The sequence below is a fragment of the Alexandromys fortis genome, unplaced genomic scaffold (genome assembly GCF_014885135.2).
Source record: "Alexandromys fortis isolate MF-2015 unplaced genomic scaffold, M_Fortis_MF-2015_v1.1 scaffold_21, whole genome shotgun sequence".
Taxonomy (NCBI): domain Eukaryota; kingdom Metazoa; phylum Chordata; class Mammalia; order Rodentia; family Cricetidae; genus Alexandromys; species Alexandromys fortis.
In genome coordinates, this window is record NW_026067905.1 from 13644447 (window position 1) to 13665739 (window position 21293).

The following is a 21293-nucleotide window of genomic DNA, read 5'->3' on the forward strand; positions in this document are numbered from 1 at the left end:
CAGGTGTGAGTGACTTTTCAAGGGTATTTGAATTGATAAAAGTTAAATTACAGTAGTGGTGGCTTTGACATGGGAATTTTTTTTATTATTACTAAATAAATAACTTGAAGTTGTCATAGTTTTCCTTTCTATAGTTTTTTTTGTATTTTATTTTAAAAATTATTTTTATTTCGCATGTATGAGTGTTTTACCTGCTTATGTCACGTGTGTGCCTGACACCCACAGCCAGAAGAGGGCTTTAAATCCACTAGGATTTTACACACACACACACACACACACACACACACACACAAAATAGGTTATGGTACACCATGTGGGTGCTGGGAAGCAAACCTAGGTCCTCCAAAAGAGCAGCCAGTTTGCTTTTAGCGCTAACCCATCTGCCCAGCCCCAATAGTTTTTTGTTTGTTTGTTTGTTTTTTAGTTTTTTGAGACAGGGTTTTTCTGTGTAGCCCTTGCTGTCTTGAAACTAATTTTGTAGACTGGGCTGTTCTCAGATTCACAAGGATCTGTCTGCCTTTGCCCCCTGGGTGTTGGGATTAAAGGCGTGTGCCACCACCACTGGCTAATAGGTTTTTTTGTTTGTTTGTTTGTTTTGTTTTCTTGTGGATGAGGCTGGCTTGGACTCACAGAGATCTGCCTGCCTCTGCCTCCTGAGTGCTGAGATTAAAGACGTATGCCACCACTGCCCAGCCATTTTTCTAATTTAAAAAATTTTAGATTTATCTATTTTATGTACATATGTGAGTACCTGCATATATGTGTGTGTACCCTGAGTGTGCCGGTACCCACAGAGACCATAAAGATAGTGCTGAATTTCCTGGAGGTTGAGTTACAGGCAGTTGTGAGTTTTGTGATTGGGTGCTGGGAGGTGAGCCCAGGTCCTCTGCAGGAGTAGTAAGTGCTCTTAGCCACTGAGCCATCTCTCCAGTCTCACTTTTTTATAATCTTTAATTTTATGGGAATAAAAATTTACTTTGATAAGAACTAACCAAAGATGTTACTTATGATCTACTAACAGGTGCATTTGATTATATAACTTTTTTTTTTAATCTAGCTTGTTGTATTAATTATCTGTTGCATTATGGTAAGTTGTTACAAAATGTAGTGGCTTAAATTAATACACATGTCTCATGGTTTCTGTGTGACAAGAATATGGGAGCAGCTTAATCAGATGATTCAGTGAAGTTGTCAGTGCTTATCTTGAACTGAGAAGCTGTGGGGTGGCTCAGTCAGGGTGTGCACGTTTGTGCTGCACTTTTTATGAGGCCTCAGCTCTACTACATGGAGATCTTGATAGGGCCACTTGAGCTTTTCTTGGCTGGCTTTCTCAGGAGTGGGTGATACTAGACAGAACAAGAAGAAAACACTGTATCTTTTGATCTATCTTCAGAAGTTCTACCCTGGCATCTCTGCAATATGCAGTTGCTTACACAAGCCTGCCATCTGTAGTACTGGAGGGGGCTGCACAGAAACACTACTACCAGGAGGCAAGGATTGTCAGAGACTCTTTATCACACTTCTTACCAAAACCAAAAGAATACAAGAAAAAAAATATATATGGGAACAATCAGAAAATTTGAGACCAAGATAGAAGTTGTTTTAGGAAATAAGGTCTTACTCCCAAACGAGCTATCTATTATTGTTCTCAAAGAAACATTGATTGTAAAGTGACTAATACTTAGCAATACTTGGACATGGTACTTTGATAACTTTTCTGAGTCTCAGATCTTCAATTGGTTAAGTATATTCAATATTTTAATATACTTAAAATAGACTTGCAAGTTTCTCTTAAAATAATAAATTAAGATATTCATAATATCTGATGATAGGCATTCAGTAAATATAGCTATTATTTTATAATTTTGATGGTAATATTCATTTTGATGGTAATCTTCATTGGCATCTTGACTGAATTTCTTTTCATCCAAAAGACATACTACTAGGAGTGTTGGTTAGAGCATTTCCAGAAAGGTTTAATTGAAAACCTACATGATGGTTGGTGGCACCATTATATGGGCTGGGGTTCTATACTGAATAAAAAGGAATAAGGAGGAAGTCACCGAGTAACAGCATTTATCCCTGTCTGTTTCTGACTGGATGTGATAGGACCAGCCCCTAACATTCCTGTTGCTGTGTTTTCTCTCTGTGATGAACTATGTCCTCTGAACCTTTCGCCCCTTACATTGCTTTTGTCAGTTGGTTGTTCCAGCAACAACAACAAAAGTAATATGGAAAATTGTTACATAGAGTATAACTTTTGCCATGATAAACCTGACAGTGTGCATTGTTGGTTGTTAGTTGATTTGTGGGAGAAATGTGCAGGTGTTTGGAGCTGTGAGCTAGAGACAGGCCCCACAGTGCTCTAAGTGGAGCTTACTGGGTCATTTTGGTAGGAGTTCAGAAAATCAAAATTCCAGGAGAAATGTGGACAATGGAGGCCTGAATCCTGAGGTTTCAGAGGGGAGCAAGATTCTACTGGGGAGTTGCTTAGAGGCCATTCATGTTATTTTCTGGCATAGAATCTGTTTTCCATATGCCTGAATTCTGGTAAGTCAAGTGAGACTTATGGCAAAAGTAATGATCTATAATAATTTGTTTGGCAGAGGCAATTTTAAGATAGTATTGACCTGTGGTGTGGTCACTTGCTGACTGCTCTTATCCTGCTTTAGAGGAGAGAGAGTAGCAAGTGGAACTAAAAGATTGACAAGGAAAGGAGTGTGATTGAGTTTGAAGTTTTAACAAGGAGGGTGCATAGAAAACACCTGCAGTTGTTGAAGAGACACACACAATTAAGGAGAAACCTTGTTCTTTTGCAATGGGACAATAGGGAAGGTGTCCTGAGGGCAAGACCACACCCATCAAAGGCTCCATTTTAGAAGAATACAAACATTTTGTTTGCATGTTTGTATTTGAATCTTCAGATAAGTGTGTTTCATTTGAAATACTCATAGATATATCAGGAAATTAATAAAGGACAGACAGGAGGCTTTCAAAGGAGCTGTCTCAGTTTCTTTTATATTGCTATGAAGAGACCAAGGCAGCTTATGAAAGAGAGCATTTAATTGGGGTTTGCTTAGTTTCAGAGGGTGAGTTCATGACCATTATGGTGGGGAACATGACAGCAAGCAGGCAGGCATGGTACTAGAGGAGTGATTGAGAGTTCATAGCTTATCCACAAGTATCAGACAGACAGAAACACACACACACACACACACACACACACACACACACACACACACACACGGGGGGGGGGGGGGGGAGAAGAAAGAAAGACTGAATATTGGCTTGGCATGATAAGAGCCCACACACCTCTTCCAACAAGACCACACCTACTCCTTCCTAAAACAGTTCCATCAGCTAGGGATCAAACATTCAACTATATTAACCTTTGGGGGGGCATTCTCATTCAAACCACTGTTTGAGGGAGATAAAACCACTAGGAGGGGAGATAAAGTGCAATGATATAAAGGAGAATAATGGAACAAGGTTTAAAATTGGGTGGGGGATAGTAGTCCAGGGTGCAGAAGGAAATATAGGGTGAGATAACAATAAAGACCTTTCAAAAAAGTGATATTAGAATTAACAAAGAATTTCCCTGTTTGTATATATGCTGTTATATATAGTCATATATATATATATATCACATATGCACATATACACACACATAAAAGGAATTAAAGTGGAGTCACCCTATAACAGAACAACAGTGTCCTCACTATGTACCCAGGTTAACAAATAAAAAAAAAATCAATGCCAAATTTATTTCTTTTGGCATTGTTAACAAGTGAGATTCTATCCCCCCAAAAAACATTAAAGGCTATTGTCCTTGCTATGATTACACTATTGCCAAGGACAGCACATTTTTCCCTCCCTCCCTTCCTCCCTCCCTTCCTTCCTCCCTCCCTCCCTCCCTCCCTCTCTCTTTTTTAAGGGTGTTTCCCTGTGTAGTCCTGACTGTCCTGGAACTCACTCTCTATACTAGGCTAGTCTTTTTTTTTTTTTAAATTCACATTTACACCTGGCAGTGAGAACATGTCTTTTGTTTGTTTGTTCGTTTTTGTACTTATTTATTTATTTGTTTGTTTGTTTGTTTATTATGTATGCAATATTCTGTCTGTGTGTATGCCTGCAGGCCAGAAGAGAGCACCAGACCCCTCTTCAGATGGTTGTGAGCCACCATGTGGTGGCTGGGAGTTGAACTCAGGATCTTTGGAAGAGCAGGCAATGCTCTTAACCTTCTCTCCAGCCCTCCCCCCCCCCCCCCCCCCCCCCCCCCCCCCCAGGCTAGTCTTGAACTCAGAGATCTGCTTGCCTCTTCCTCCCAAGTGCTGGGAATAAAGGTGTGCTCCACCACTGCCCAGTGACATCACATTCTCAAATCATAGAACATGGAGAAAATCAAGCTGACTTGGAATCTTCATTCTCACTGGCTAGCTTTTCATAGTTAAAAAAGGTGCTGTGCACGCTGCCAGAGGAGAAAAGTAGTCATCAGTCTTACCTATCTGTGGACCCTGCAAGCTATTGTAACAACTGGCCTCGCAAGACATGTTCACAGATGGGAGTGATCAACCACTTTCTGATTGCATCTACTCCCGCTCCAGAAGATAAAATTCATACTTTGTACCATTACTGGGCCAAGAACCTATGGCTAGATTAAGTCGTAGAGATTAGGGGAGAACCTTCTTTCTACTCTTCTGCTAAATAGATGTAGTATTCAGTTGATTCCTGGCAACTTATTGTTATATCCATGAATAAATGCACCTCTCAAACCTCATTGGAAAAGCTTTTATTGGCAGTAGATGGTGACTCACAACTGGCCCAGTGTACATAGAATAAGAGGCTGTGGAACGCTCATCTCTAGTGTGGGACATGTATGTCATACTTTCTCCTCCCAGGGCTCATGGATAATTTTGGAAGAGGAGGTAGAAAGAGTGTGAGAGCCAGAGGTAGTGGATGGACTACAAAGAAATAGTGTCTTCCCTATACAATGAGGGTAGCTGTACATATGAACTCAGAATGGTTGTGACAATATGAACAAAATCTGGAGAGGGCAGTTGGGCACATAATCCTACCCCTAGTTGTGGAACAATTGTTAGCTTCTGGAAGGAGAGACAGTTTTCTTTAAGAGTGTAGCCCCTGGTAAGCATTCCAGTGGAAGACCACACACACCGAAAGATATTTGGGCAGCACAAATTGGGCTTGATGAATGGAAAAAAAAAAAAGGACACAAACTTGGGCCAGTAGGGAGGGGGAAGTGGATCTGGAATTGGGGAAGAGAGGGTATTATATCTTTAAAACACATTTTACAGAATTTTACAGAAACTTAAAAAAAGCAAATTAGTTTAAAAGGAGAGAGACTAAATTGAGAATGCCATTAAGGGACCCTATTCCAAAACAACTGCCAAGGGAAGTATTTTTCTAGGTTCAGCTGCCAAGATGTACAGAGGGCACCATAGCTATGGCAGAAAGGGGGCAGGCTACATTTGGAGCTGACAGCAGGACTTGGCAGTGTTGTACATGTAGTGCTGATTTTGCATGCATATGGAATATAAGACATGGGTCAGAGAGGTTTGCACCAAGATTCCAATCAGTCAATTGAGGCCAGGCTGCATGTGGCAGAGTAGATTACCTGTAAGGATGCCTCGAGAAGCCATTTCATAAAGTTGTGAAGGTGAAGCTTAAGTTGCAATGGAGAAACTAGGATGTTGGAGGCTGTAGGACTATGGAACATTGGTGAAGAAAGCAGTAGGCCTGGTATTGAGCTGGCTAAAGAGAGGCTATATGTATTGTAGGCAGCAGGGCTGGAGGGCTAGGACTATCCAAGCCCTTCAGATGCTGGGCGTGGAACTGCAAGATTTAGTGTTTGCCCTCTAGGTTCACCTTTCCATTCCTCCCTTTTGGGATGTGAATGTTTTTTCTATGGCATTGTATATTAAATGTATGTAATTTGTGTTTTGATTTTACAGGGCCTCATGGTTAAGAGACTCTAAGAAGAAACTTTGGACTTTTGAATAATGTAGGAACTGTAAAGTCTGTGGGAACTTTTGAAATCAGAATGAATGAATGTGTTCATATTCATTGAACTATGGGTATGAGCCTTTTGGGGTCATGCGTGGGTGGAATTTGACAAGGGATGTACTTGTAAGTGTACTTAGTCTTCATTTTAGCTTTCCTGGATTTGGATTTGTCTAGGAGATTCATCTCTGGGTGTTTCCAGAGAGGTTTAACTGAGGAGGGAAAACCAGCCTGAACACAGGTAGCACCACCATGGGCATGGGGTCTAGGCTGAATAAAAAGGGATTTAAAAAAAGCCAGTTAAGCATCAACGTTCATCTCCCTCTGCCTTCTGACTTGATAGAATTGACCAACTCTGTCCCTTTCCCACTACCATGTCTTCCTACGATTGATTTTCTTCTCAGACTGTGAGCTGAAGTAACTCCTAAAATGCTCTTGTCAAGGGTTACCTCACAGAAATGAGAAAAAGGGACTTAGGCAATTATTGACTGGTTATTTGTATCCTTAGCTCTAATATATATGTAAAACAGTCATCGAAACAATGATTCTCAGACAGTTATTTTCAGTTTTAGTTTCTAAATGACTTGATAGCTTTCTTTCTTTCTTTATTGCTGTGTTTATGCACATCTGTTTGGGGACCAGAGGTTGATGTCAGGTGTCTTTCGCTATTGCTTCCCATCTTAATTTTTGAGGTAGTTGTCTCATTGAAACTGGTACTAGCAGATTCTGATAGACTGACTGGCCAACAAATCCCTGAGATCATCCTCGTCTTGCTTCCCCAGTGCAGGTGTGCACTGCCATACAGGCCTTTTTATGTGAGTCCTGGGGACCAAACACAGATTTTCATGGTTGTGGGGCAGGTACTTTACCAACTGGGCTGTCTCCCCAGCCTCTCCAATTTTTCATTCTCACCCATAGTGTACATTCCTACCAACAATTGCCACCAACTGTGTACAATTATGTACATTCTTACCAAGATGTTGTTGCTGTTGTAGTAGTAATGCTATCTTGCTGTGTCTTTGTTTTGTATCCCTTTGATAATGAGTGGTGTTAACATTTGTTCATATGGCTATTGGCTCTTTGTATCTCTTATTTGGAGAAATAACCTCTTGAAGTCCTCTGAATCAGACATTGTGTGTGTGTGTGTGTGTGTGTGTGTGTGTGTGTGTGATATGTTTGGCTACTAGGAATCAAACCCAGGGTCTTATTCATGCGATGCAAGCATTATGCACTGAAGTTATACATCTAGTGCATTGCTGAGAATGTCTGCATGGCTTTCATAAGAGATGCTCATCTGCTGTGTTTTCTTGTAGTCTCCCCTTCCTTTCTCTTCCTTCCTTTTTTTTTTCCTTCCTTCCTTTCTTCTTCTTTTTTAATGTGTATGGGTATTTTTGCCAGCATATTTATCTGTCTGCCACATGCATGCCTAGTGTACACAGAGGCCAGAAGAGGACATTGGGTCTCCTGGAACTGGAATTACAGACAGTTATGGGCTACCATGTGGTGCTGGAAATTGAATCTGGGTTTTCTGGATGAGCAGGCAGTGTTCTTAACTGTTGAATCATCTCTTTAGTCACTTGTAATGTTGTTTTAGCTTTGATATTATGGTTTTGCTGGCTGGAAAGGAGCTAGGAAATTTTCTCTGTGTTCTTTTTTATTTTATTTTTTAATAAATATTTGAAGAGATTTATTATCAATTCAGCTTTCTTACACATTATATATATTCTGATTTTATGTTTTTTTCATGATTTAATATTGGTATATTTTTATAAATTTCTAGGAATTTATCTTACTGGTCAGTACACAGTTGTTTATAGTGTTCTATAGCCCCTTTATTGCTATAGAACCTGAAGCAGTGCTCTCATGTCCATTTATGATTTTGCTAACTTCTGGGTTTTTTTTCCATCTACTTAGTCAAAGATTTGCTAGTGTTATTGAAACTGTCAAAGAAGCATCTTTGCTTTCGCTGGATTTTCTCTTGTTTTTCCATTTATGTTATTTACTTACTTTAATAATTTTATTTCCTTCTGCTAGCCTTGGATTTAGTTTGTTCCTCTTTTTATAATTCTTTAGGTTGTAAAGTTAGGTTGTTGGTTTCAGCTTTTTTAGCTTTGTAGGTATAAATTTTCCTCTTTGCAACTGTTCTCACTATGTCTCATAAATGTGTGTTTTCCATTTCTAATTTGCTTTGTGATTTGCTTGATCCATGAGTTATTAAGGGAATATTGTTCAGTTTTCACACCTTATGAATTTTGCGATTTTATTAATTTTTTTGCTGATTTCTAAGTTCATTAGATTATGATCAAAGAAGATACTATGTACCATCTTTTAATATGTATTATATATAAGTTTGCCACATAAATAAACATGATCCACATTGGACCCCTGAGACACACAACAGCTGCTATGCAGACGGCTCTGAGGACACTAGGCACTTGTCCAGTAGAAACTCAGTATCAGCGTAAACCAATAGAAAGGCAAGAATCTACAAGTTGAACTCTCCTCCCCATCCATCTATGTGGGATGACTAGCAATTTCCAGTTTTCTAGAACCTGGAAAAGAAACCCCAATGCTACTTCCTCCTCCTCCTCAAGCCCATTTCTTTTCTACACATTTGGGGGATGTCATTACACAGGCATAGTTGACTATGTATAGGGAGGCGATTGAACTTATTTCCATAACACCTTGCCCTCCCCAGAAATTCAGAGCTAGGACCGAAAGTTTTAACCCTGTAGTCAATTGTTTTCATTGGCTAGCCTCCATTCTGAAGCTGTTTGAAATTCTCCTCTAACTCCTACCCCTGGAGCAATTTTAGTATATAAAAGTCAGTAAACTCTAAAGGCTTCATGAGTGCCAACCAAGGACTTTAAAGACCAAATACCTATTTTTTTTTATTATATTGCCTATTCAAATTGCGTACAGTGAATCTTACTGAATATTTTTTCATTTAAACAAGTAAAGTTTTAATATAGGTAATTTTCTTATACTTTTATAAAACAAAGTGAACAAAGATGGATTAATTTAAGAATTTTAAACTTTTTTATTTTGTTAGAGATCTTTTAGTTAGACTTGGATAGATATGGAACTAACAGACTAATTATTAAGACAAAGCAAATAGTAAATTCACTTGGGAAGACTATAATGTGCTAGATGTGAATACTTTTGAAAGAGAATGGGCCACTCTAGAGGTTTATTTATTCCTTTTCTGTATTTATATACTTGAAAACTGTGGGTGGGTGGTTCTGGGGAAGCGCAATTTTGCTTGCCAGGAGACATTTAACAGTATCGCAGCTGGGAGGTGAGGATTGATGCTGGTGTCTCTAGATGTCACTAGAGATGCTGAGAACTCTTCCTCTTAAATTATTTAGCCCCAAATGTCACTTATATTAAGGTTGAAGAGCTCTGTCATATGCCAGTTTGGGAATTGGCAGTAGTTAGCTGTATTTAAAACTTGAAGTGGTTAAAGTCACTAAGTTTATGGTTAGTTCTTCATCCCTTATCTACTTAATGGGTTGCAGAATATTTTGATTTATATGTGAAGCCCTCTTAACATTAAATTAGTGCTCTTTCTCTCTTTAAAAAACATTTGTTTATTTATTTTTTTTTTTTTTTTGGAGGGGGAGTCAGGGAAACATGCGCCATAGTTCATTTGTGGAAGTCAAGAGGCAGCTTGGGAAGTTGGTTCTCTCCTTCCACCGTGTGGGTCCTGACTTTGAACTCAGGTAGTCTGATTTGGCAGCAGTAGCACTTACCTGCTGAGCTGTCTCTCAGGACATCAGGTTTGAGATTATATTTTCATCCACTGAGCCAACCCCATCATTAAGGGTATTTTTATTTTTTGTTTCTTAAAAAAAATCTATCTGTCATCCCAGCCACAGTTTCCCTTCCCTCTCCTTTCACTCTCCTCTGTTCCTACACCCCAACCCACTCATCTTCGCTTTCTGTATAGGAAAGTGCAGGTCTCCGTTGAGTATCAATAAGACATGGCATATCAAATAGTAGTAAGACCAACCACCTCCCATGTATTAAGGCTAGGCAAGGTGACCCAGTATGAGGTGTAGGGTCCCAAAAGGCAGTAAAAGAGTCAGTCAGAGACAGCCCCTGTTCCCACTGTTAGGAGTCCCACAAGAGAACCAAACTATACAACTGTTCTATTTATGCAGAGTGCCTAGATCAGTCCCTTGTAGGCTCCTTTGTTGTCAGTTCAGTTTCTGTGAGCCCAGGTTAGTTGGTTCAATGAGTTTTCTTATGGTGTCCTTGACCCCTCTGGCTCCTACAGCCCTCTCTTCCCCTCTTCAGCAAGATTCCCAAACACCACCTAATGTTTGGCTGTGGGTCTGCCTGTTTCCATCAGTTGCTGGATGATGACCCTGATGACAATTGGGCTAGGCACCAATCTGGTCACAGGAGATGGCCAATTCAGGCTATGTATGTACTGTTGCTAGGAGTCTTAGCTGGGGTCATTCAGCTAAGTCTGTAACTTCCTGGGAGATTCTCTTGTGCCAGGTTTTTACCTGACCCTGAAATGCCCCCACCTCTAGTAGTCTCTTTCAGTACTTTTCCCTGTGCTCCCCCCTAGCCTGACTGCTCATGTTCCCATCCCGACCCGCCGTCAGTCCACTCACGCAATCTCTTTTATTCCCCACATTTTTCTTAATCCAGAGTGTTTTTGATCTTTTGGGTGTGTCTTCATTTTCTGTTGCCCTTTCATTGTAAAGTATATAAATGAACACTCATTAAAGATTGTACAATGTGGGATGGATTATTAAAGTTACCTGAAATAGTTCACTAAATTTTTAATTTAGAAAACTAAATATGGTTACTAAATAGTAAAAAAGAATTGTTTAGCTCATGTGCTTTCAGTACAACTTAATTTTGTGATTTCATGTATTATTTTTCTTTCTTTCTGATAGGCATTCAAGGATATGTTGTATTCAGCTCAGGACCAGGCACCTTCTGTCGAAGGTAAGATGAATTAACTTCTAGGTTTAATCACAGACAAACCTCTTTTCAAGGAAAAATATTTTAAATGCTGGACTATAAAATGAACACTATAACTTTATTATGTATGTCTTTTTGGTTTTGATATGACTTTTTAAAGCATTTTAGCTTTTGTTTGTCTGTTTTATGCTTAACCTTGGATGGTTGTGATGAACCTTGTGCTGTATTCTTTATTGATTAGATAATGTTATTGATTAGATATGAAGTGCTTCCCTGAGGCTCATATGCAAAGGCTTGATCCTAGTTGGTGACACTATTGTGAGCTCAGCTGGGGCCTATTTGGAGCAAGTAAGTCACTGGGAATATGCCCCGGAATGGCAGACCTTGTCCTCAGCCCCTTCTAGTCTCTCAGTGTTCTGCCATGCACTGAGCTGTTGTGTTCCACCAGATGCTACCTGCCATGGCAGAACAATAGAGCTAGCCAGTCATGGACTAAAGCCTCAGAAACTGTGAGTTGAAAGGTTTGTCTTGGGTATTTGGCACAGTGCCAAAAACAAAAACAAAACAAAACTGACAAACACATCATCTTAGGACTGTGAAACATATTGGTTTAGTCGAAGGTTTTTCTGTTGCCTTCGTCAATCAGTGATGTGTGAAGCCCTTCTGTATATGTGTTGCTTTTATTGGTTAATGAATAAAGAAGCTGCTTTGGCCTGTGATAGGACAGAATAGAGCTAGGCTGGGAAAACTAAACTGAATTCTGGGAGAAAGTAGGCAGAATCAGTGAGAAGCTATGTAGCCGTGCCGGAGACAGATGCCAGACACTAGATGGAACTTTATCCAGTAAGCCACAGCCAATGGAGATGGAGATGGGTTAGTTTAGGATACAAGAGTTAGCCAATACAAGCTAGAGCTAATAGGCCAAACAGTGATTTAATTAATACAGTTTCTGTGTGGTTATTTCAAGTCTGGGGTGCCTGGGAATGAGTGAGCAGCCTCCTACACCTCAGTGTTTATATCCATCCATCCATGAAGTCTTAGTCCATAATTAGTTAAACCAATGCAACTTTTCTGCTTATACAGTATATGAAGCTATATCAACAAAGTCTAAGATAAGATTTTAGCTTCAACCTTTTTTCATTTATGTCTTGCCGTGGTGGGGCATGCCATTGTATGCTTACACAGAGATCACTGTGTGGGTCACAGGGATTGAACTCAGGTCGCCAGACTTGGCAGCAGTGTCTTTACCTATAAGCCATCTCACCAGCCTCAAGCTTCAACATTTTTAAAGGGAAATATTTATTAGGACTTAATGATATCTAAAAAGTCCTTTTGTCTTCTCTTTTTCTTTTCCCCACAGTCCTTAAGTTTTAATAGAGTTAAAAGCTTTGATGCCAGAGAGGAGTATTTTTATATTAAACTGGCGATTACCAGTTATATGTCTCACATGCAGCAAATCAGGGGTTCTTTTTATTTACATAATTTACATAATTGTCTGGGTTCACAAACAATTAAAAAAAAAAGCAACACTTTGTCCCTGTCTCAGACTAATTGAAATAGGATCATGGGGTGGAACATGGGCATTGTAATGCTTGGGGTAGGTATGCTAGATACCGTAAGGTTTTATGCAGCTGCCAGAAGGTAAATTTTAAACCATTTTCCAGTGATTGTCATGTATATTGTATAACTACAGTAATGTCAGTTTAGTTCATACTACCCTTCTAGACATTAATTAGCCCATAAGTTAATAGGTTTCTTAAATTCATTGATACTTTGGTTAGTTTATTTATCGTGGTAAGAAAGGCAGCCCTGCAGAAGGAGCTGGGGGAGGAGGGTTTGTGCTCTCTTCCGGGACTATCGCCCCTGGATAGCACACACTCACCCGTCCAGATGGAACTCTTCAGCACCTAAACAGGGCCGCCTGGTAGCCCAGTGATCCAGGGACAGAAGGAAGGACGGGGCAGGCAGTGCAGGATCCAGGAGAGCACAGGAGCCCCTGGAGCCCAGGCTGAGGGTGGCGGGCTCTCTTAACTGAGGACCTTGAGGCTCACCGCTCTGGGCGGGTAGCCTTAGTGTGAGAGCTTAAAACTGATGTTGAGCACTGGTCCTAGCATACAGCAGGGCAGGGTTGGTTAGTTTATTTATATAAGGAATTGATATTCCTCTCTGTATGCCGTGAATATGTTTTTATTACCATTGGTTAATAAAAAGAAACTGCTTTGACCGATGACTCAGGCATATTTGTAGTTAGCTCTTACTTCTTAAATTAACCCATTTCTGTTAGTCTGTGTATTGCCACGTGACTGTGGCATTACCTCATTTTTTACATGTCTTCTTTCCTCAGTGGCTGGCTGGGATCTTTCTCATTCAGCAGCTACATGGCATCTCCCTGACTCCACCTTCTTTCTGCCTGCATTCAGTTTAGCTTTCCCACCTACCTATATTCTGCCCTGCCATAGTCCAAAGTAGCCTTTTATTAACCAGTGGTAATAATACCTATTCACAGCATACAGAGGGGAATCCTACATCAAGGATTTTTTTTTTTTAAGACAGTGTCTCATATAGCCATGGCTGACCTCAAACTCACCAGATAACTTGAACTACCTTAAACTGGATCCTTCTACCTCTGCTCCCTGAGCATTGGGATTATAAGCATTTGTCATCACTGTAGCATGAATTCTAAATTGTCTTAATAATAAAAACCCAGTTATCAGGGGGTGAAGGCTGAAGAATCAGAGAAACAGAGCAGCCAGCCACTAGAGTTCTTACCTCTACCAGTGCTCAGACCAAAAGGAAGATCATGTCCTCAGACTGCATTCTCAGACTGTCCTCAGATTGACTGCCTCACACTGACTACCTCAGACTATATCTGAGCTCCTGTCTCCTCCTGCCTTGTAGTCCTCTCCTCCCAGCCATTTCCCTTCCTGTCTCTACCTCCCTAGTGCTAGGATTAAAGGCATGTGGCTCCCAAGCACTGGGATTAAAGGTATGCACCACCACTGTCTGGTGTCTGTGGCTAACTAGTGGCTTAGCTCTGAACTCTTTGTTAGATTACAAGCAAAATATCACTACACATTACATCTTGTCATATATAAATGAATATAATATATAATATAAAAGAATGTTTTTAATAGTATCTAATGGGCATTTATTTTTAAAATGTTTATTATTGAATTGAATAAGTAAAAGCTGTATTATGTTATTTAGATACGTTAAATGTTTATAGCTTATTGTTAAGATTAAAGAACATTTATAAGATTTGTGAATTTGTCTAATTCTTTAAATGCAATCTTTGAAAAGATTTAAGGTAGCACCAGAACAAGCTTCTAATAAGATTCTAATAAGTTATATAATAATAACTACAGTAGCTATGAAAGAAGTAACAGCTGAGGAAATCTGAGTAAATTTTGGACTTTGACTAATAATAATATAACATTATTATTAATTGTGGTAAGCTGTTATATAAGATGCTCATGACAGGAAATGGGTGGGGGTAGATGGAAACACTTTGTACTATCTTTCTCACTTTTTTTGGTAAATTTAAAACTATTTTAAATTGAAAATTTTATTTTAAAAGAAAATAGATACCATAAGGTTTTATGCAGCTGCCAGAAGCTAAATGTAGATCGACTTTGCAGTTTTTTAAGGTTCCAAGGATAGGATAAAGGAGAATATAATTTCAAAGTGCACATGAAAGGGTCATGGAAATGGCTCAGAAGTAAAGGTGCTTACTATGCAAGCCAGATGACCTGAGTCTGATTTCTGTGGCCCAGGTAAAGGTGGAGGGGAGAGCTAACACTACAGAGTTCTCTGACCTATGCACATGTTGTGGCATGTACCTCCACACACATACATCATGTATACACCCACAGTATCAAGATTTTTTTTAATTTAAACGTGCATGAGGCAGATATATACTAGTTGCTTAGGAAAGGTCAACTTCGAGCAATAAATAAAAGGTTTCCTTTGACCTCTATGAAGAATATTTGGTTTATATAATGGATAGGATCTCTAATAACAGTTTTCCAGAAAGCATGAGACACTGAGTTTCACAAGGTTGCTTCCTATGATCCAAGGATGCAATCTAAAAATGTATTATTATGATCCACAAGTGCCCTATCTGGTTTTATGTTGATTTCACCTTCTGTACCCTCCACTTGCTTGCTAGCTCCAGCTTTGCCTTCCTTTCTGTCTCTAAGTCTGGCCAAGCTTGGACTTGTATTAGAGCTCTAAGTATGGGCCACTGGGCCACTGTGCCTTCCTCTAGAATACAAATCTTTTTTTTTTTTTTTTTTTTTTTTTTTGGTTTTTCGAGACAGGGTTTCTCTGTGGTTTTGGAGCCTGTCCTGGAACTAGCTCTTGTAGACCAGGCTGGTCTCGAACTCGCAGAGATCCGCCTGCCTCTGCCTCCCGAGTGCTGGGATTAAAGGCGTGCGCCACCACCGCCCGGCCTAGAATACAATTTTTTTTTATATGGGTGGACCCAATTCTTTTTTTTTTTAAATTTATTTATTTATTATGTATACAATATTCTGTCTGTGTGTACGTCTACAGGCCAGAAGAGGGCACCAGACCTCATTACAGATGGTTGTGAGCCACCATGTGGTTGCTGGGAATTGAACTCAGGACCTCTGGAAAGGCAGGCAATGCTCTTAACCACTGAGCCATCTCTCCAGCCCTAGAATACAAATTTTTTGAGACCAAGATTTTAAAAAATTTTTTCTACTGTTTAATATCCAGTATCTAAAATATATATGACCTTTGCACATTCACTTGGTTCATGAATGAATAAGAATACATCAATTTTTACCTTCAATTTTTACCTTTATTTGAAGCCTAAGTATTGTCTTTAGGGAGAAAGAACAAATCAACCTAGTTTGCTTCTTCACGTAGTGATTTTTTTATGTGTTTGTTTTGTTTTTCTTCCCTTCTCCTGTGGGTGGACTTTTCTGCCCCACAAGCCACGCCCCAGATATCCACACAGAAACTTAATATTAGTTATAGATGCTTTAGTGATAGCTCAAGTTTGTTTTTAGCTAGCTCTAATAACTTAATGCGTTTCTATTCATTTGTGTCTGCCCCGAGGCCTCTTTACCTCGTGTACATCCTATCCTTCTCGCTCCATGTCTCATGGAGTCTCCTCAGACTCCTGTGACTCCTCCCTTCTTCTTCCCAGTGTTCTCGCTGCCCCAAAAATACTGCCTACTTATTGGCCAGACAGGTCTTTATTAGCAATGAGAGCAACACAACAATGCACAGAAGGATTATTCCGCAGCATTCTCCTTTAGAATACAGGATTTTACCTGCTGCTTAGATGATCGGACATTTTGTTTGTTGTGTTTTATGATGTTGATGTAATTTGAAGTGACAGCTTTCTTTAAAATGAGTAAAACACATGAGGCAAGATCCTAATTTTGTGACACTATATTGTTTTGATGCCCAAGATATGACAAATTATTGAGACTATATTTTCTTTGCAGGAGGACACTGTTTCTTTTGTGCTTTAATATTTTGATATATCTCCTTTCAAAGATATGTGAAGTGTAGGTATAGATTTGAAACATCACATGTGAGTTGTTAGGCTTTTTTTTTCCCTTCAGTGTAGTTAAAAATTTAAATGATACTAATTCATATGAATTAAGGTAAAAAGAATGGCCATTTTCCTTTTTACTATTTAGTAAAGCATTCCTCTTGGTGGGAAATATACTTAGCCAACCTTAGCTAAATACAGCTAGTTTATTAGTTTAAAACAGCTATCTGACTTGATGTAAGTAACTGTCTATCAGCCTATTCTGTGTTTTTCTAACATTTTTTCTTTAATTTCATCACCTCTCCAATCTTATACATGGTTTTGTTAGAGCATTTAAGCCTTCGATCTGCTTATTTTTGATTAGCAGATGTGTTACAGTTTCCCTAAGCTCCTTAAGATTGAGCTCTTAGTAGTGCTGAAGATAAAAGTATGCTTGTAAATAATTCATTCTGATTATCTGCTTGAATGAACAGAGTCCACTTCAGGCATTTTCTTGTATCTTACCTCTGTCCCTAGATCTTTTTTTTTTTTTTTTTTTTTTTTTTTTTTTTTTTTTTCGGGGGCTTTGTTTCTCTGTGGTTTGAACTGCATTTCTAAAATTCATGAAGTATGGTCTCGAACTCACAGATCACTGTGAAGTGTACATCCATAATATGTTACTTTTTCACGATGTTTATAATCTGGTCTCATAGTCCCCAGTTTCCTTTTTATTGGTTGTCTCATTATCTCTAAATTTTGTTTTTTATAGGTTTTATGACACAGAAATAAAATCTTTGACGTTTATAAAAGAAGGAGCTATGTTAATGCACCTTTTCAGCTGGGCAGCTGCGAAGAGTAGCTTTTCCTGTTTGGGTGGTGGTTTTTATCATTATGTTTTCAAAAATCCTTGTGCTTGAGATTAGTTTGTTGTAAGAGAAGACTAAACTGGGGGGTGGTAATGGAATGCTCAGATTATTTCTAGCAACTATTTTTTGAGAACCGTGAAGAAATAAATATGACTAAGAATTGAAAATTGAGATAAGCCCCAAACCATCTATTGTGATTTCTTTAAGATTTTTTTTAGTCTTTCATTAACCTCTGTTAGAAAGGATATAAAACCCTGATTGATGCCATGAGTCATGAAATAGAGTTAAGTGCATGCCTTATTTTCTTCATCTCATTTTCTCATTTTGGAAAAGGATTGCATATTCATTTCATTTGCAGTGTAAAGTGACAGCTTGTAGATGAAAACGACTTAGTCCCTGGAAAACTGTTTGTGTGTGTGTTCTTGGGAGATTCTGCCAACTTCAGTGTGTTTGGTAATAAGTGCTTCTGAAGAACAAATAGCATTACTGTTCCAGAGATGAACTATCTACTCTTTCACAGAAAGTGAATTAGAGGTAATTTAATACCCATTCGTAGACATTAACTAATCATATAAATAGGTAACAGAATTCTATTATAAAAATAAATGCAACTCAGTAGACTATAGATGGGATACTGGAGGAAATGAAATGTTTCTAATGCAGATTTTTAATCTTGGTGATCCTGCAGAGTCAAGTACCTTTAGTATAACATATAGCGTCACCATTAATCAAACAGTGCTGTTTCTTAGCTTATAAGAACAGCACAGAACAGACAACATTAAAAATGTAAGATAAGTCACTTAGAAAAATATAGTGAATGGATAGGATCTACCATGTGATAAAAATGCTACAAGCACCATTTATTTGCTGCTAGTACAGAATTTACATTAAAAAAATCCAAATGGGCAGTGGTGGCGCACAGTTTTTATCCCAGCGCTTGGGAGGCAGAAGCAGTTGGATTTCTGAGTTCATAGCCAGTCAGGTCTACACAGTGAGTTTCAGGACAGCGAGGGCAATACAGAGAAACCCTGTCTGGAAAAATTGAACAAAAATCTAGGACTGGCAAAATGATTCAGCAGGTACCATACAACCCTGATGACCTGTTTGGTCTTTATAACCCACAGAAAAGTTAAACAGAGAACTAACTCCTGAAAGTTGCCCTCTGACTTCCACGTTCATGCCATGGCATATATACACACACACACACATCACACACACACAAACACCAATAAAAATAAATAACAAATTTTTTAAATCCTTTAAAAATCTGAATACTGGCATTATCCAGAATAATATAGCAGGTATGATAGTTAGTATTAGTTCTCAGTTTGCCAGAATTTAGAATCACCTGGGAGGTAGGCATCCAGGCAGGTCTATGTGGGACTTTTGGATTACATTACTAAATGTAAGAAGCCGTGTCTTTGTTTGTTTGTTTGTTTTGTTTTGTTTTGATTTAGGGTCTAACTATGTATCCCTCACTGTCCTGGAATTCACTATGTAGACCAGTTGGTTTTAAACTCACATAGATCTGTCTCTGCCTCCTGAGTGCTGGTATTAAAGGCGTGTACCACTGTGCCTGGTTGAGAAGACCCATCTTCATTGTGGACATAAACTGAGCTGTATAAATGGAGAAAGGAAACTGAGCACTAGATTACTTGTGTTCATTCCTCTTTGTTCCCGATTGTGGGTGTCATGTGACCAGCCACCTCAAGCTCCATGGGCTGTGACTAGGAGGCTGTGCAAGCCTGTAACCACCAGCAGATAGAACTGTGAACTAAAATAAGCCTTTTCTCCCTAAGTTGTATTTGTCAGAGTCGTCATAGCAATGGGAAAATAAACTAAGATAGCAAGTTTATAATTATTAGAAGTTTGAACTATGTTCACTGAAACATATGTCTTGCATTAATGCTTTACATCCCATATTTATACTAAAATTTTATATAGAAATGAAACTACAGTCAGTACCTGATTGCTATTTCCCCACTTTTCTAATTCTAGACTGGGACCCAGATAGACCTTGCCAATTTATGATGGAATCTTGACTCTTTTATTTGCTTCCAGGAAGGTTTTCTTTCTGTAGAAACTGCATACTGGGCTATTTTTAATGTAATTTCTGTTGGGCTGTTCATTGAAATAAAATAAATACATGTATATGCCTGAAAACATACAAAGATAAACCATATGTGTGTCTGTTTAAAACGCAAAATACTTTGTTAAATGTTAGATTCTTAGTCTACTTTGGATTTGAAAAAGTGTGCATTAGTTGAAATGTGATTTAGGTTGAGTAATATTCTCAAGTAGCAACCACAAGCTCAGGTCCTTAGAACTGGAATGTGGAAGATGAGGAACCCATATTGATTACATTTTCATTTTCTTAGTCATAGGGTGCGAGGTGAAACATTGTTTATCACCTAGGAGATTGAGTGGCAATTTGTGGCTCTTGATGAGAAACTGACCTGCTATATGTTTGTTGCAAGAGGTACACTCAGTGGGATTGGAAAAGAAAATTGAATTTATATTGGTGTGTTATCAAATGCAATTAATTTTGCATATATACTAAGGAACATGATTTTTTCCAGCTTGAAATATCTGTGCTCTGACATAGTGTGATAAATATATTTTAGAGTTTTGTTCTATAATCACTGTACAATTTTAAAATATGAAATTCTCACTAGGTTTTTCATAAAGGAATGCTTTTTGAGAAAAATAACTGTGAGAAAAAATAACTGCATTTCTTTACAAAGACTACATCAGAATAAGGTAATTCATATGGTGAAATGTACTATTTGCATATTTTTGGTTTTTTCCTATAATAAGAAAATACAGATCTCTGTGTGTTAGTAAAATGTTGTTATCTTTTAAGACTCCAGCAACTTTTTGCTTTAAAAAATGTTATGATTCACTTATGACATGGTAAATAATATTATGACAGAAAAAGTTAAGAGTATAAAATAATATTGTAGATTAGAAAAATATATATCTTCATGGGCATTTTATCCAGTGACTACAAAATCATCTTATTTTTAAGTGAAGTAGTGGGAGAATGCTTAGTAGAGGAGATGGGATTTTAGGCAGAAGGAAATTATATAAAATCCATACTTGTAACTTAAGCACTTGGGAGACTTGAGACTTGAAGATTGTGAGTTCAAGGTCAAACGTCAGAGGTACTGTGTCTCAAAAACAATTTTAATTAAGAAACAGGTTACAAAAAAAAAAAGCAAAAACTATTGTCCGTAAGCAAATTAGTAACTGTGGAACTGTCAAATCATTTTGTTGCCTGCCATATTAACTTTGTCTTTATGCTGTTGTATTTTATTAAACAGATTTGTGTTTGTGTAGAAATAATGGTACTTTTGGCATAGTTAGTATAACCCTTGGCTTCTGTAGCTTTCACAGATACTGAGAATGTAGTCAACACCACAGTTGTGTTCTTTGGGCAAACCAAATGTCTTTTAACATTCCTACATACTTAGTTCTGTTTTATAGAATGCACTAGTAACTCCTCCTCCTTTAAGGCCCAGCTAAAAGTCGTGTCCTTTTTAAGGATACTGTATTACTGTATATTTTTAAATGCTGCTTATGTTATATAATGTGTAGGGAGACCAGAAAAATGAATGAAATTACAGTGTACAGTTACATGTGGTGGCCCAGGCCTGTAATCTCAGCCCATTAGAAATGGAGGCAGGAAGATCCTGTTTTAAAGCCAGTCTGGGCTACAGTAAATAGAAGTCTAGCCTGAGCTACGTCTAAGACTCTATCTAGCCTAATTTCTTCCTCCAAAATGTTCAGGGCACCAAATAGCTGACATGGTCTTATATCATTCATGGCATATAAATCCCTAAACAAAGTGGCCGACAAAGCCTGGAGAACTGCAAACCATTACCCAAACTTTTAGACTAGGCTACCTCAAAGAAAAGCCTTTATAGATATTGCTTACATGTGTTTGTTTGTATGTATGT

The 21293-nt window shown here is 38.4% G+C and overlaps 1 protein-coding gene across 1 annotated transcript in view; it reads left to right on the forward strand.

Annotated features, from left to right (window-relative positions):
- Xpr1 (xenotropic and polytropic retrovirus receptor 1) overlaps window positions 1-21293 on the forward strand; it is a 144506-nt gene that overhangs the window by 18513 nt on the left and 104700 nt on the right. The window contains exon 2 of the mRNA XM_050135156.1: window positions 10932-10983. Within this exon, the coding sequence (XP_049991113.1) occupies window positions 10932-10983 (52 nt within the window). The remainder of the gene's footprint in view (window positions 1-10931; window positions 10984-21293) is intronic.